The following is a 17,752-nucleotide window of genomic DNA, read 5'->3' as shown; positions in this document are numbered from 1 at the left end:
ACCAGAGAGCATGAAATATCACATGGGATTGTGCTTAAGATAAATAAAAAAAGATAGAGATGATAATAACGGAATATGTAATGGAAGATGAAAGATCATTGGAAGGGAAAAGGATTGATGAGGCGGAATCATTTAGAATTTTTTGAACTATGACACTTTATGCAGGGTCTTTGAAATTGGAGTTTAATGAAAATATATATAAAAAAAATGAAATCAGATAGTGGGTAACTTAAGTAAAATTTTTAAATAAAATCGCCTGAAATTTCATATAAAAATTTGGCTACGTATCAGTTTAGTGAGATCAGTGTTACTTTATGGACACGTGTCGTGGTATGACTATGAAACAACATCCAACAAATTCCTTAGATTTGAGAACAAAGCCCTCAGATGAATATTAGGAGTTAAATGGCAGGACAGAGTTCGATAAGAAACTATACGAGGGATTACTCAAGTGCCATATATGGATGAGATCTTGGTGAGGGGTAGATGGTGATATTTTGCGCATGCTATTGGCATTCCCCAAGAGAGATTATTTCACCAGACTTTTAACTGGTCTCTGCAAAGCACTATAAGAGTTGCGAGACCCAGGCCTATATGCCTGAAGACTGTCACCAAGCGTGAAGTAGGAGCTCATGAATAGAGAAGTATTGATATAAAAGCTCAAAATAGAGACGAATAGCGAAATCTAACTGAGATCCTTAGTGTCAATAGGCATAGGAAGGTATGATGTAGATGATGATGATGATGATATATCATCCTCATCTCCTCCTACGCTTATTGATGCAAAAGGCCTCGATTAGATATCGCCAGTCGTCTCTGTCTTGAGCTTTTAATTCAATACTTCTCCATGCATCATACCCTACTTCGGGCTTTATAGTCCTAAGCCATGTACGCCTGGTTCTTCCAATTCTTCTAACGCCTTGTGGAGCCCATGTTTGGTGAAATAATCTCTTTTTGGAAGTGCGAAGGGCATGCCCAAACCATCTCCATCTACTCCCAATATCCATAGAGTAACACCAATCTAACTAAACTGATATATTGTGTGATTTTAATATTAAATTTTAGGCGATTTGATTTCCAAATTTTTCTTAACCTAGCCATTGTCTGATTTACTTTTTTTCAATCTTTCACTAAACTCAAATTCTAAAGACCTCATTAACCCTTTCTTCTTCAAATGATATATCATCTTCCACTGCAAACTCGGTTCTCATCATCTCTGTCTTTCTTCTATTTATCTTCACCCCCACCTCGCGTGATACTTCAAGCATTCTGGTAAGCAAGCATGGCAGATCCTGTATTGTCTGCTAAGAAGAACAGCATCATCAGCATACTCTAGGTCTGTTAAATTCCTATCACCAACCAAGTTCTTTCCCTCTCCACCATCTCTGACTGTTCAACACATTACAAAGTCCATGAGGAGGAAAAACAACATAAGTGACAACACATTCCCTTGGAGTGCTCCCGCTGGTCACTGGAAACTCACTTGATAAGATTCCGTTAACATTAACTTTGCACTTGCTCTGTTCATGAACAGACTTAATCAAATTTACATATTTAAAAGGAATTCCAAAATAACGCAGGATTCTTCACAAAATTGGATGGTGCACACTATCAAAGGCTTTTTCATAGGCCAAAGATACCATCAAAAGATTTCTATATTCTACGCATTGCTGTATAACATGTCTCAAAATGAAAATTTGGTCAATGTAACTTTCACCTTTTCTAAAACCTGCTTGCTCATCTATCAGCTTTACATTAATCTTTCTCTCAAGTATCTTAAGAATAGGCAAACTATGTATTTTCAGGTTTTGCCTCTTAATGCCATATTCGATCCCAAGTATGAGGTAGAAATTTATTTCTATTTGAACACGATGTTGTATTGATATTTATCCATATATATATATTATTATTATTATTATTATTATTATTACTATCCAAGCTACAACCCTAGTTGGAAAAGCAAGATGCTATAAGCCCAGGGGCTCCAACAGGGAAAAATAGCCCAGTGAGGAAAGGAAATAAATAAATGAAGAGAACAAATTAACAATAAATCATTCTAAAAACAGTAACAACGTCAAAACAGACATGTCATATATAAACTATTAACAACATCAAAAACAAATATGTCATAAATAAACTATAAAAGACTCATGTCCGCCTGGTCAACAGAAAAGCATTTGCTCCAACTTTGAACTTTTGAAGTTCTACTGATTCAATCACCCGATTAGGAAGATCATTCCACAACTTAGTAACAGCTGGAATAAAACTTCTAGAATACTGCGTAGTATTGAGCCTCCTGATGGAGAAGGCCTGGCTATTAGAATTAACTGCCTGCCTAGTATTACGAACAGGATAAAATAGTCCAGGGAGATCTGAATGTAAAGGATGGTCAGAGTTATGAAAAATCTTATGCAACATGCATAATGAACTAATTGAACGACGGTGCCAGAGATTAATATCTAGATCAGGAATAAGAAATTTAATAGACCGTAAGTTTCTGTCCAACAAATTAAGATGAGAATCAGCAGCTGAAGACCAGACAGGAGAACAATACTCAAAACAAGGTAGAATGAAAGAATTAAAACACTTCTTCAGGATAGATTGATCACCGAAAATCTTGAAAGACTTTCTCAAAAAGCCTATTTTTTGTGCAATTGAAGAAGACACAGACCTTATATGTTTCTCAAAAGTAAATTTACTGTCGAGAATCACACCTATTTAAAGAAACATTATCAATACTGAGATCCGGATGTTGAGGAGCCACCGTCCTTGACCTACTTACAATCATACTTTGAGTTTTGTTAGGATTCAACTTCATACCCCATAATTTGCACCATGCACTAAGTCTAGCTAAATCTCTATTAAGGGATTCACCAACCCTAGATCTACATTCAGGGGATGGAATTGATGCAAAGAGAGTAGCATCATCTGCATATGCAACAAGCTTGTTTTCTAGGCCAAACCACATGTCATGTGTATGTAGTATGAAAAGTAATGGGCCAAGAACACTACCCTGTGGAACACCGGATATCACATTCCTATAATCACTATGGTGCCCATCAACAACAACTCTTTAAGATCTATTACTTAAAAATCAATAATAATGCTAAGAAACGACCCACCCACACCCAACTGTTTCAGTTTGAAAACAATGGCCTCATGATTAACACGGTCAAAGGCAGCACTAAAATCAAGGCCAATCATACGAACTTCCCGACCACAATCAAGGGATTTCTGTACAGCATTGGAGATTGTAAGAAGGGCATCACATGCTCCAAGGCCTTTACGAAAACCAAATTGCAAACTAGGGAGTAGATGATTACCTTCAGCAAACCTATTAAGACGTTTTGCCAGAAGACGTTCAAAAACTTTAGATAATATGGGAGTTATGGAAATTGGGCGGTAATCAGTGGGACTTGAGCTACCACAAACACATTTACATAGAGGAGTAACATTACCAATTCTCCAACTAGTGCTAAAAGCTCCTCTTCTTGCTAACTTGCGCAAAATAACAGATAACTTTGGAGCTAAGAAATCTGCTGTCTTTATAAAAAACAAAGGAAAAATACCATTTGGGTCTACACCTCCATAAGCATCAAGGTCCATCAACAGAGCTTTAATCTCACGAGATCGAAAAGCTAAACTAGTTAGTTTAGCCTCAGGAAAACAGGAATGAGGAAGTTCAAGTTTTTCATTACTCTGTTTACTGTCAAAAACATCAGCCAAAAGGGTTGTCTTTTCCTTTGGACAGTGAGTGACTGAGCCATCTGGTTTAAGTAAAGGAGGAACTGTTGCATCTACACCAAAGAGTGCAGATTTAAGGGTAGACCACCATTTATGTTCCTGAGTTGTACCAGAAAGTGTTTCTTTTATGGTTAAATTGTACTCCTTTTCAGTTGAGGCATAAACTCTCTGAGCAAAAGCTCGAAGCTGAGTATAGTTGTTCCAGGTCAAATCTGATCTGTTACCCTTCCAAAGTTGATAGGCCTCCTGCTTCTCCAAAAAAGCACGTCTACAATCATCATTGAACCACGGTTTGTCCTTCACTCGGTACCTTAGCACACGAGAAGGGATACGCCTATCAATTATGTTGACTAGATTCTCATTCAAAGGGACAACAGGATCTACACTATTATATAATTGTGACCAATTCAAGCACAAAAGATCATGTAAAATCCCATTCCAGTCTGCTTGGGATTTCATATAAATTTTACAAGAATATGATATATCAGGGACAGGCTGCTCAGTCTTCACTAATAATGAAATCAAGGCATGATCAGATGTCCCGACTGGAGAACCAACCTTACTAGTTATAACGCCAGGGGAGTCAGTGTATACGAGGTCCAAGCAATTACCAGACCTGTGAGTAGCTTCATTTATGATTTGCTCACAGCCTGATTCAGAGGCAAAGTCTAAAGCTCTTAAGCCATGGCGATCGGTAGGAGAGATAGAACTTAACCACTCCCTATGGTGAGCATTAAAATCACCAACAAAGACAAAAGAAGACTTTCCATCATCTTCTTGTATCTTAGCCATAATGGTAAGAAGACAATCGAAGATAGAATCATCTATGTCTGGATTCCGGTAGATCAAACACAAATAAAAGTTGTTATGCCTGCCACAAACTTTTATTACCTGAATCTCATGACAACCACATTGATAGCAGGACTTATGAGAAGCAGGGTACTCGGTCCTAATATACACCGCCATTCCCCTGGCCCTAGGGATGGCATCACGTTTCAACATTATTGGCTTCTTAAAACCAGTTATAAGGAGCTCAGATGAGTGCCTCATATTAGAAACCAAAGTTTCTGAGCACAAAAGAATATCATACTGTCTGGACGCAACTGTAAGGTCTTGGATATTTGAATGAAGACCACGAATATTGCAATACAGAAGACGACATTGACGAAATCTAGGACGTACTGGTCCCGGATTTCGCTCAATGTCTCAAGACAGCATAAGAATTAATAGAAATAAAAAAAGAGACAGCACACTTAAAAACTAGATTAACAAGAATTATAACAAAAACAATACGTACAGAATTATAAACAAAGTGATTGATGATACCCATAGACTATAGTAAAAAGTCGGAAAAACTGGTCAATATGGAGGAGCCGATACACCATGCAAGGCTAAATACCCTCCAGGATAGCCACTTCAACTGAAGGGAGGACAGTAAGGATGGTTTTGAGAAGAAAAATAATCAGAAAAAGGAAAAGACAACCTCTTGATAAACCACCAGGCATCCATGGCCCTTCTATTAAGCCTGCCCAACACACCATTTCAAAAAAACAAGAGGAAGAAAAAAAAAATAAGACAGAATATATATATATATATATATATATATATATATATATATATATATATATATATATATATATATATATATATATACATATATATATATATATATATATATATATATATATATATATATATATATATATATATATATATATATATATATATATTATACATATATATATATATGTGTGTGTATATATATATTTATATATCAATATATATATATATATATATATATATATATATATATATATATATATATATATATATATATACATATTTATATATATATATATTCATATATATACACACACATATATATATATATATATATATATATATATATATATATATATATATATATATATATATATATATATATATACAGATAGATAGATAGATATATAAATGTATATATATATATATATATATATATATATATATATATATATATATATATATATATATATTTATATATATATATATATATATATATATATATATATATATATATATATATATATATATATATATATATATATATATATATATATATATGTGTGTGTGTGTGTGTGTGTGTATGTGTGTGCGTGTGTGTGTGTGTGTGTGATAATGTATCTTCATCTATATTTATCCCTCAAATAGTTTATCAATGCAATTTCTATATAAAAAATAAATACATTTGGCTTCTATTCACTTGCTCACGGAAAGGAATAAATCTTGAAAATATTCCTTTCAAAAACTCATGATGCAAAAATAATCCTAAACGATAAGTTTTTTCCCACACTAAAACCAGCATCAGAATCTGAAGAAAAAATCGCGAAACATGAAGGCACTCTATCGAAGTGAATGAAAGAAACTAAAACAAGGAGGAAGAAACACCCAAAGTTTTCTCCATCTAATTCCGGCCATTGAATCTTCCTCTGTCATGCCAACTTCCCTCATATATTCCCTAGGTGAATCCATAAATATCTTCTGATGTCATCATCGGCTAATCCTACCTGCTTGATTTTTGCTTAGCATCATTCTTCAAGCACACTCTTCCTCCCATCTCTTCACTTACCAAAACCACCCTAGTCTTGTTTCCCTTTCTTTCTTTCCAAAAGAATGAATCTTTTTTTTTATCTTAGGCTTCCTCAATTATTTTCATTTATGGGACTTTCATCTCTAAATCTGAGTTAGGAAAAAGAAACCCTTTTCTGCAAGAATTTACTGCACAGAAAAAAAGGTATCTTCTGTTTGATCTTAGCATCATCACTCAATAGGTTTCCAACTTGAAAATGACTCAATCACTGCAACTAAGGGCAACAAAGGGCCTGTTGCTGTTAACATAGAAGAACCTATCTAAAATGGTCTCTCTCTCTCTCTCTCTCTCTCTCTCTCTCTCTCTCTCTCTCCTCTCTCTCTCTCTCTCTCTCTCTCTCTCTCCTCTCTCTCTCTCTCTCTCTTACCAAGAGGAATTTTATCCAAAAAGTTATTAAATTTAGATATCATACATACATGCAACCTATATACATACACACGTGTATAGCAGTACACAAATGGTAAACCCTTGCTTGCATTGGAACGTTTGTCCTAATTAATATTTTTCATTTGGTTAAAGATAAACTTTAATAATACCATAAAAAGTATACAAAAATTATATCTGGTGTTCCTCTAGGTAGTGTTCTTGGCTTATTACTTTTCAAACTATATACAAATCACTCTTGGTTTAACCTAGAAAACAAGCTTGTTACATATGTAGATGATACTACTACCTTTGCATCAATTCCATTTCATGAATATAGATCTGAAGTTGCTGAATTGAATAAAAGACATTTAGCTAAAAAATACTGCATGGTGCAAATTACGGAGCATGAAGTTGAATCCTAACAAAACTCAAGTAGAATGGGGACAGTGGCTCCACAACAACTGGATCGCAGCATTGATAATGTTTAACTCTTTATGAGTAATTCAAGATTTCATGTGTGATTTTCGACAGGCAATTTTGTTCTTAGAAACATATCAATTCTGTGTCTCTTTCAATTGCACAAAAATAGCTTATTGAAAAGTCTTTTAAGGTTTTAGGTAATCAATATACTCTGAAGAAGTGTTTAACTTTTTTTAATTTTATTAAATTCCTTATTCCTGGTGAAGACATTAGTATTTGGCACTGTCGTCCAATTAGTTCGTTATTCCTATTACATAAAATTTTTCCTAATACTGATCATCCTTCGCATTTAGATCTTCCCGGGGATTTCAATTCTGTTCTTAATACTAGGCATGCAGTTAATTGTAATAGTCAGGGTTTTTCCAGTATGGGGCTCAATGCTTCACAGTATTCTAGAAGTTCTATCCCAGCTGTGAACACGTTGTGGAATGATCTTCTTAATCGGTTAGTTGAATCGATAGAACTTCAACAGTTTAACCTGGCAGCAAATATCTTTATATTGAACAGGCTGACACGTCTTTTTATAGTTTATATATGAAATATATAATTTAATGCTGTCACTGTTTTTTAAATATTTTCTTTTAATTGTTCATTACTTCTCAAAACGATTATCTATTTCCTTATTTCCTTTCTCCACTGGGCTATTTTTCCTGTTGGAGCACTAGGTATTATAGCATCTTTGTTTTCAATCAAGAGAAAAAGTTAATCACTAATTCAATTGCATCCAAATAGTGTAATTTGATTAATCATAACGTCAATCAAAACCTAGTATTTTCTCTTTTCCACTTTAATATAAATTTATAGTCAAAATATAAAATAATGTTAATAATAACATTGAAAATATTAATGTGATTGATATTAATACAATTAGTAATAATATTGATAATAATTATACTATTCTCATTAGTATCAATATATTTTTTTTTTAAATAACTGGAAAGGTATTTACAAAAACATATAAACAACGTAGGAAAATGTTGGAACAAATCCTTGAAATAGCAATATAAAGAAGAGCATAAAAAAGAAACACAGCAACAAACAGAATATTTTTAGCTATCTACCTTAATCCTTGATTAAAATGAATAAGGAATGTAAATATCATAATTTTTTGTAAATAATTTGATAAATTACTATCCAATTGATCATTTTGTCATTTGATATTTATTGATTGTAACCGCTCCCCTGAAACTATATCACAAGTAGCATTATAAAGTTATAAGTACTTTTCCCAAAACTCAGATAGATAAATAGATAAATACAATTCGTACAAGTAAAGTTTCAAAATTACAATATGAAACGCAGATGCAAAAGAAGTTTTCGTTCATACACACACATACGCACAAGAGCGTGCGAGCGCACACACACAATCATATTTCAGGGCTGCCAGTCTGACTGCCAATTATCAGATTAACGGTTTCTTAACAACTTTATGCCCAATTGGACTATTATTGGACAATTTATTAAATAAACACGTAGACACAAACAATATCAAGTGTTGAAAAATACCTGCAGTATGTGATATGATGTCGGGATTAATTTCTTCTGCAGACAAAGTGGAGACAACGTCCATGCTATGGGACGCCTTTTCGGGCCCCTCTAACTCCGGGACATTTCTGGACCTTCTCTTGCAAGCACCGCAGAACCTGCTTTTCACAAGCACTCCGATCAGCATCATGAGAACGGGCACCAAAGCCACGGCGATTCCAACAGCAACTGCCACCGGAACCCTCGTTTCTTGGCTTTGGTCTCTCGCTGGCTCTGTCGCAGGGGAAAGAGTGTCTCGCGTTACTTTTCTTTCAGGGGATGGTGCAATTCCAATTGGTTTTAGTGTGTAGATTTAAATGGGAGAAATAACAGTTAGGAACTGGAAGGAAAATTATAAGATATCATCCCCATAAGACCATTGTAATGGGTACCTGTTATAGAAACATTGGTGCAAGTAGAAATTTTAAACCATGCTATTAGTTTTAATATTTGCAAGAGAGATGATTTAAAACACCGGCATGTGCATCGCAACGATAAAGAACTTACTCTAAATTTCAAGAGCTACAGATAGGTAGGCTACATTTCTCGTCATGATATGCAAAAATTTTCTACATGGAAAAGTTATGTGAATCGCAAGCTTATTCAGAAAAATTTGCATAACGCACAAGGAGTACAATATTTGAAATATAGTATTTGTTTTACAAATATGGATTCTATTGGTTAAAGTGAGGTAAAGGTAGTAAAGGTCTTTACAAGATTCAAATGTCAATTTAGTAAGGAAGAAAGTCAGTTGAACCCTTTCGAGAAAATGACAGTAAACGTTTATACATTTTCCGTGATTCGTAGGGACTTAAGTTACCTTTTCTGGATGATGGTATCAAAATTTTGTGTGTGCATTTTCTTCGTTAGCATGTTGCATTGACCCCCGATACCTCATACAATAAGTGTGCGGGGTATCTCAAGAACTAATTGAGCTATTTTGAGGTTCCTGGCGGTGTTGAGTTGACTTATGAGGTGATTGAATTGATTTGAGGTCAATAAGTTTTTTTTATAACTTTTAGAGAATGAATACTTTGTGACCGTGATGACAGTGTAAAAATGAATGAAAAATATATCATATAAACTTCACCTTGGTACAGGAGGGGGCCGTATTCTTGCTCTGGCAATTAATATTTTTGAGTAAAGAAAAAGACTGTACAAACAAGTTTGTAATTTGCACAGCCACATCATTAAGTGATTAGAGTTTTAAAAAGATGCGTATGATTCATGTACTGATTATATCATCTTTTTGCTTCTTTGTGTGGTCAGAATGGAGTGTATTCTTGAAAATGTTGGCCAGTACAATGCAGACAGATAATTTTATTTTGTTTTTATCAAGCGTCATTATAAGAGATTTAAACCATTCTTTCTTCAAGTATGCGTAGGCTAGGTGGTTTACGTAAGAAGTTCTTTGAAGTTCATCACAGTGATGACGGTAATATACTTGAACGTGAGTTTCATTGTATACGTCTATAACACAAATCAAAATAGCCGAAAAACGTCATATAAAAGAAGTAATATGAGAAATTAGGAGTTCAAAGCAGCTTAGGTCAGACGACTTGGTTGCTGAAACTGGTGCACATTTTGTCTTTAAAGTACAATCACATGTTCTGAGTATCTTACGAAAATACTCTATGATCAATATATGACCGCAAATTCTATATATAATGATGTTGATTGGCACGTTGGGGAGTACACCAAAGTGCTCTTGAAAAAAACTATTTTCTAATCAAAATAACAAGATAGCAGAGGATATTGTGCAACCCATTGCATCTCTAGGTGAACATGACTTACCTAGAGCACATGCAAGATATGTAAACGGCAAAGCAAACTTTGTTTAACTTTGCAAAAGGGGCTAGGGTACTTAAAGACCTAGCCTTTTTATCACTTGCTCATATCATCTTCTGATAGGACTAAAATATGGAAAGAGTATGAACACTTAGAAAAACAGAAAATACAAAAAATTAAAACATCTCATCAAAACTAATAAGGATTATAACTTTTACCAGAAAGGATATAATATCGAGTCGGTTTATCTACTTATTTGTTTGTTTCAACCTGACCGCAGACAGAATCACGTAATTGAAACTAGTCATAAGTATGATGCTGATTAACATGATCATGATATTGTCAGTAAGTATTGAAATACTTTATTCTGTATATATCCTGTGTATGCGATTAAAAAATAATGATTTACACAAAATATACTTTGTGGTCTGGACCAAACACAGATTCAACACTAGGAAACGCAGTAAAGGATACACAATTTAAATTGACAAAATAATGTTCACCACAGCATAATTTGGTGTGTGTTGCCGGAAAAAAAAAAAAAAAAAAAATATATATATATATATATATATATATATATATATATATATATATATATATATATATATATATATATATATATATATATATATATATATATATATATATATATATATATATATATATCCAATTCATAACATGGCATCGAAATCAAATTGATTCAAACACCTCATAAATCGATCAATCAGCCTAAAAAAGTAATGATATTCACTCCAAGAAGCTCAAAATCGGTCAATTACTTCTTGAGAAATGCCACAATTGTAATATGGCAATATTCCAATAAAAATGCATAGCCTCATTTTTATGTCATTAGCCAGAAATGGTATTTGTAGTCATTGAGCCCAAAAATATACCAAGCCTAAACTATTCTTATAATTTTTTTTAAAGGGTTCAGCTGTACGCTGGACTTTTTCTTCCCTAATAATTATAAAATTAGCCCCCTCCCCACCCAAGCAAGGACCAGAAAGGAAAAGTAATGGATGTTGATAACTCAGTAGTTAGGCTTATATGCTCCCCCTAAAACTTCATTTCTTTATCAAAAGGATAGTGAGGTTGCAGACACCACAGGAAACTACAAGAAACTACTAAAAAAGATAAGTTACGTAGATAACAGAATACAAATTAATCCATAATTTACATGGTAAACTAGAACGTACCAGCATTCGTTTCCTCTGGTGTTTCGGGCACAGTTATTGTGTAAGCTTTGAGCTCAGTCATCTTCGAAGATCCCTTGTCATTGATGGCCACGATGGTAATCTTGTAGGCGGTTGCAGGTCGCAGGCCGGATATGCTGAAGGATGGTGATAGCCTGCTGACCTTCACGATAGGGCTCAATTTGCCAATTTGGTAAACCTATTGATTTTGATAATAATAACAATGAGGATAAATACTATATTGATGGTGGTCATCATCTTGTTATGAAGATAAATTCTAGGGTTTTTTGTCCTATTCAAAAACGCTCGTAAATATTTAACCAAATGTGTGACACAACCACAGGATTTGCATATATGAGCAAAATACTGTGTTTTTGCCTCATACTACACTTTTCTATCCCTTATTAATTGAATATTCCCATGTTAATGTTTTTAGATTCCTAAATCAAATGGCTTATTAATTTTGAAAAAAAATATCAAACTATCTATTTTGGTCGTTTTTTGTCGCCTTAATATCTGCATTAAAATTTAACTACAATCATCTTCTTTCCCAATTTTAGTCCAGGTATAATAGCTTGAGTCAGAGCCAGACTCTGAACAAACTGCAAAAAAATATTTTTTTGGACAATACATATTCTAGAGATATCTATAATAATAATAATAATAATAATAATAATAATAATAATAATAATAATAATAATAATAATAATAATAATAATAATAATAATAATAATAATAATAAACTCGAATTCTCCTTTAGAAAATGTGCCTTTTCTAGTTTGGTCGAACGACATTTTTTGAAAACTTTCTTCAACTTTGGATAAGTTTTATCTATTGGTGTATATGGTGTTGTGTTTATTGTTGCTGTATTTTGATACATGTCAAAATTTTGGTGTGTATCTAATCAAAATATTAAATACTTTGTTTCTATTTATCAGGTAAACTTCAATCATGAATGTCATTCTAAGCAGTATTAATGTGCCATCGTTGGTGAATCACTGTCCAGTGTTAAGGAGGCTTATGTTTAAAGACAGAACGGTACCAGTAAAACTAATGATTGCAGTTTAGAGAGAATTTTATTGGTGAAGGTTAAGCAAGGAGATGTACTTAATGAACAGTGAAGAAAATGGTCTAAAAATGAGCGTCAATTCACACATATTCAAACCAAATCAGGTCAAGTGAAAACTGATCAGAGGCAGGTGCCGTAAATTACTTCCACTTTTTATTGCAAAACACATTGCTTATTCTGTGGCCAATCTTTCAAAAGTGATGTAAAGAGAAAATCAATGGAATCTGTGATATCTTCTGTGACAACCTTTGAGTTTAAGATAAACAATAAATATATTCGACCCACCATTATAGTGAAATTTATTGCTGATTATTATGTCAGAAAAAGATAATAGCCCATTCGAGTCTATTGTGGTGTGGCTGGAGGTCTCAATACGGAGATGAGTTTTCCCGTGTCTATTGGGGCTATTATGACATATTTGTGTGTATGAGAGAGATTACAACTCATATATGCCAGAAACACAGAAACTCACACAATATATGACAAAACTGTTAGTTCAGGAAATCTACTTCAAAAGGTTTTAAATGGAAATCGTAACTTCACTCCAAAAGATTAGCAAAACCTTTGTAAAATACAAGTGAAGGTAAATGTTAAAAAAAAGGGACTTAGAAACAATGGGATTACCAAGGTTAGGCTACAATATATGGACCCAACAGATATCCTAAAATATTTCGTCATAGATAAAAGGATTGAGGATTAGGAGTTTCACATTAGGTCGTGTTATGACGTGAAAATATCTGGCTGGTGTTGGACCCAATTTGTAATGTAAATCAATCCATCTATATTTACAAATAAAGTCACAGGTGGTTGCCACATATACAGAAGTCTATTTAGCTTTCCTAGAAGGTCTTCTTGCAGTACGAAGTGACAGATATTAGTCAGGGCTCTCTACAGAGGTCATTTTTCAGCAGGTCCGTGTTAGAAGTATGAAGGTAGAGGGCTGACTTTGATTCAACACGCCATATGGCTCTTATCAATGCCAGCTTGTGATTAGGTCAACACCAGTATGCAACAGCTGACTGGAGTTTGATATGATACCAGTGAACAACAAAAAGAAGGAACAAAAACAAGACACAGTAATCACTTAAGAATTGAGCTTGGAATCTATTTCTACAGGACCCAACCACTAGGAATATTATTAATGCATAGCAGCTGAATTAAATGTGAATGTTGTCGAGGCAAAGCGGGTTGGAAAGATTTTTTTTTTTTTTTTTTTTTTTTTTTTGAGAATAAGGATAAAAAAATGTGCCGAAACCTAATTTCAAGAAAAACGGAAAAGCAGAACATCCCTAGGAATGGTTATTGAACCTATCCCACTTTACTCTCAGTTACTGTTTCAGATGTTACTAGCTACGGCGCCAAACACTGAAGATCTAAGAAATTTATTTCATTACAAGTTGTGCAGTCTCCCTCCATCTTTATTTGATTTCTCAGCCATGCCACGTCAAGATATTGATAGGCTAGCCTAGTTGATGCCCAATGGTAACTACCAAAAATAGTCAATTACTGGCAACCAAGTGGGAGTGTAGCATATGTACTACATGGTTGCTCATTACTTCAGCCAATAACATGGCCACAAAGTAAAACATATGGTTTTATCTGCTTCTAAAAGTGAAGTATATATCAAGAAGATACAAACAATCAATGTTCGATGGTTAATCCAGTAGGCCAATTACTAAGGATGCCAATCATATGAGAAGAAACAATGTCCAAGCACACATGTTTCGTTTGAAGGTAAGATAGTATGATAAGATGATTTTTTATGAAATGTTAACAACAAAGTTCCAACACCTGCTTTGCTCGCACTTAATAGAGTCGAATTGTCAAATCCTTTATGCAGAACCTAATTCTGATGTACTTACCGTTGAAACTGCCATTAAATCCTTCCATCACAAGTAAACAATGTTAGTATAGATGACACTGACCTACTAGTTCTTTTGATTCCCAATATTTCATCTTTGTACTCAGTGTACTTTAAAAATGAAGTGACATTGAGTTGAAAAAGCAGTCAAAAACATTAGAAAAACTAGGAATGCACTTCTAGAAACTGTATGCCAAATGTATATTACTTATTCATGCATTCCTTGGATGCAAAACAGTGTCTAAGATTAAACGAATTAGAAAGCTATAAATCTGAAGATGATTAAAACTCTATTATTCAGACAGACTGCAGAAGTCTTCGGGAAGGTGAATCTAGAAAATCAGACATAACCAAAGCCCGAGAAAAAACTGTGGTCAAATTATGTGGTAGTGGAGCAGAGGAGTCATTCGACTCGTTTCAACACAAAGTTCTCTTCAAAAACTGTAACTAACACTATCACTGTTCATGTGAACAGTCTGCCTCCAAAATCAGCAGACATAAAATTTTGTAGTCTACCAGTATTCTACCAGCTACATGAGTGGAAAGTTAAAGCATTTTGACGGACCCAATCTACTATGCAAATCCAATTAAAATAATTATTAATTTCAGATTAAATTGGAATAATGTTTTCTTGCTCCTAGGAATAGATGATAGCATACTACTTAGAAAACCCATTAATTATCTCCATTTATTTAGTGTGACGAAGAAAATGAGCCACATGGACTACATGGACTCTAGTGAATAGGGCTGGACCCTTGAAACTTGAAAGATAGTAAAAACAAACCAGATTTACAGACAACGCCTCAGCCCACAACGGTTATAACAGAAGAGTCTGCATTGGTCGTAGAAATTAACAAAAATTTACAGCCATGTGTGGAAAGTGCAAGGGGTGATAATGCTCTAATTCCACAAATATTGATGAATTAGAAGAAAAATGAAGAATAACCTCAAATATGTTGAATATATTACTAAGAATATCGATCTTTTCCCTTATATGCTATGGATTTGTTCCAAAAAGATATATATATATATATATATATATACATTATATATATATATACAGATAGATAGATAGATAGATAGATAAACACACACACACACACCACACATATATATATATATATATATATACTGTATATACATACTGTATATATATATATATATATATATAGATATATATATATATATATATATACACACACACACATATATATATATATATATATATACTTATATATATGTATATATATATATATATATACACACATATATATATATATATATATACACACACATATATATATATATATATATATCATCATCATCATCATCATCTCCTCCTACACCTATTGACGTAAAAGGACTCAGTTAGATTTTGCCAGTCATCTTTATCTTGAACTTTTAATTCATAGCTTCTCCATTCATCATCTACTTCAAAATTCATAGTCCTCAGCCATGTAGGCCTGGGACTTCCAACTTTTTTAGTGCCTTGTGGAGCCCAGCTGAATGTTTAGTGAACAAATCTCTTTTGGGGAGTGTGAAGAGCATGCCCAAACCATCTCCATCTACCCCTCATTATGATCTCACTCACATATGACACTCGAATATATGACACTTATAGTTTCATTTCTAATCTTTTTTTGCCATTTAACTCCCAATATCCCTCTGAGGGCTTTGTTCTCAAATCTATTAAATATATTGGAGTTTGTTTCATTGTCATTCCATGACTCGTGTCCATTTAGTAGCACAGATATCCCTAAAATGATCCATAATCTGTTTTATATAGGTAATTTCCGGCGATTTAATTTTAAATTTTTACTTAATCCAGACATTGTTTGATTTGCTTTTTTCAATCGTTCACTAAACTCTAATTATAAAGACCCTGTATTGGAGATCCTATTTGCTAAATGCTGAAATGATTCTACATCGTTAATCCTTTCTCCTTCTTATGATATTTCATCTTCCAATGCATACTCCATTCTCATCATCTCTGTCTTTCTTCTATTCACCTTCAGCACAACCTCGTGTGATATTTCATGCATTATGGTGAGCAAGCATTTCAAATCCTGTGGTGTTCGGCTAACAAGGACAGCATAATCAGCATACTCTAGGTCTGCTAGATTCCTATCAACAATCCAGTCCGATCCTTCTCCACCATCTCTGACTGTTCTACACATTACAAAATCCATGAGGAGGATAAACAACATAGGTGACAACACATTTCCTTGGAGTACCCCGCTGTTCACTGGAAATTCATTTGATAAGACTCCATTAACATTAACTTTGCACTTGCTAAGCTCATGAACAGCCTTAATTGAATTTACCTATTTAAGAAGAATTCCATAATAACTTAGGACTCTCCCTAAATTTGGCTGGTGCACACTATGAAACGGTTTTTCATAGTCCACAAATGCCATCTAAAGGGGATTTCTATAGTATATGCATTGCTGTACAACATTTCCCATAATGAAAATTTGTTCAGTGCACCTTCTACCTTTTCTAAATCCAGCTTGAACATCTCTCATATTTGCTTCTATCTTTCTCTGCAGTCTCTTTAGAATAGGCATACTATATATTTTCATAACGACTGACGTAAATGTTATGCTTCTATAATTATTGCAATCGGTAAGATCTTTTTTTTTCTTTTTTTTTCTTTTTTTTTTTTTCTTTTTTTTTTTGGGGGGGGGGGCTATTTTCACCAACAGTCCTAATAACCGATCATCAGATTTTGCCTCTTCATGCCACATTCTACAAAATAATCTAGTAAGTAGTCTAGGTGTCACTTCATTAACGGCCAGTATCATGTCGGCAGTAATTCCATCGTATCCCGGGGCTTTCTATCTCTTTAGTTTTTTTAGGATAGCTTCAACTTCAAACACACTGAACTCACTCATGGGCACATCAAGGTCTTTACCAGGTTAAGGTATATCAATCAAATTATTCCCTTCATATCTCCTATTCATAGCCTTACTAATGCGTTCCGTAGAACGTTTTCTTTCTTCTTCATCTGTTGTTATAACAGAGCCATCTCTCTTTTTGATGGGTATATGCTTCTTTTTGTTTGCCCAAGTCGAGATTTC

The 17,752-nt window shown here is 33.8% G+C and overlaps 1 protein-coding gene across 1 annotated transcript in view; it reads right to left on the bottom strand.

Moving 5' to 3' along the window:
• The window catches only part of LOC137622395 (uncharacterized), a 150,879-nt gene that overhangs the window by 95,846 nt on the left and 37,281 nt on the right, over positions 1-17,752 (bottom strand). Inside the window, exons 13-16 of the mRNA XM_068353008.1 lie at positions 11,746-11,941; positions 8,744-8,995; positions 1,248-1,389; positions 539-629 (exon numbers count right to left, since the gene is read on the bottom strand). Coding sequence (XP_068209109.1) covers positions 539-629; positions 1,248-1,389; positions 8,744-8,995; positions 11,746-11,941 — 681 coding nt within the window. The remainder of the gene's footprint in view (positions 1-538; positions 630-1,247; positions 1,390-8,743; positions 8,996-11,745; positions 11,942-17,752) is intronic.

This window comes from Palaemon carinicauda, chromosome 29 (genome assembly GCF_036898095.1).
Source record: "Palaemon carinicauda isolate YSFRI2023 chromosome 29, ASM3689809v2, whole genome shotgun sequence".
Taxonomy (NCBI): domain Eukaryota; kingdom Metazoa; phylum Arthropoda; class Malacostraca; order Decapoda; family Palaemonidae; genus Palaemon; species Palaemon carinicauda.
This window is presented reverse-complemented; position numbering and strand designations above follow the sequence as displayed.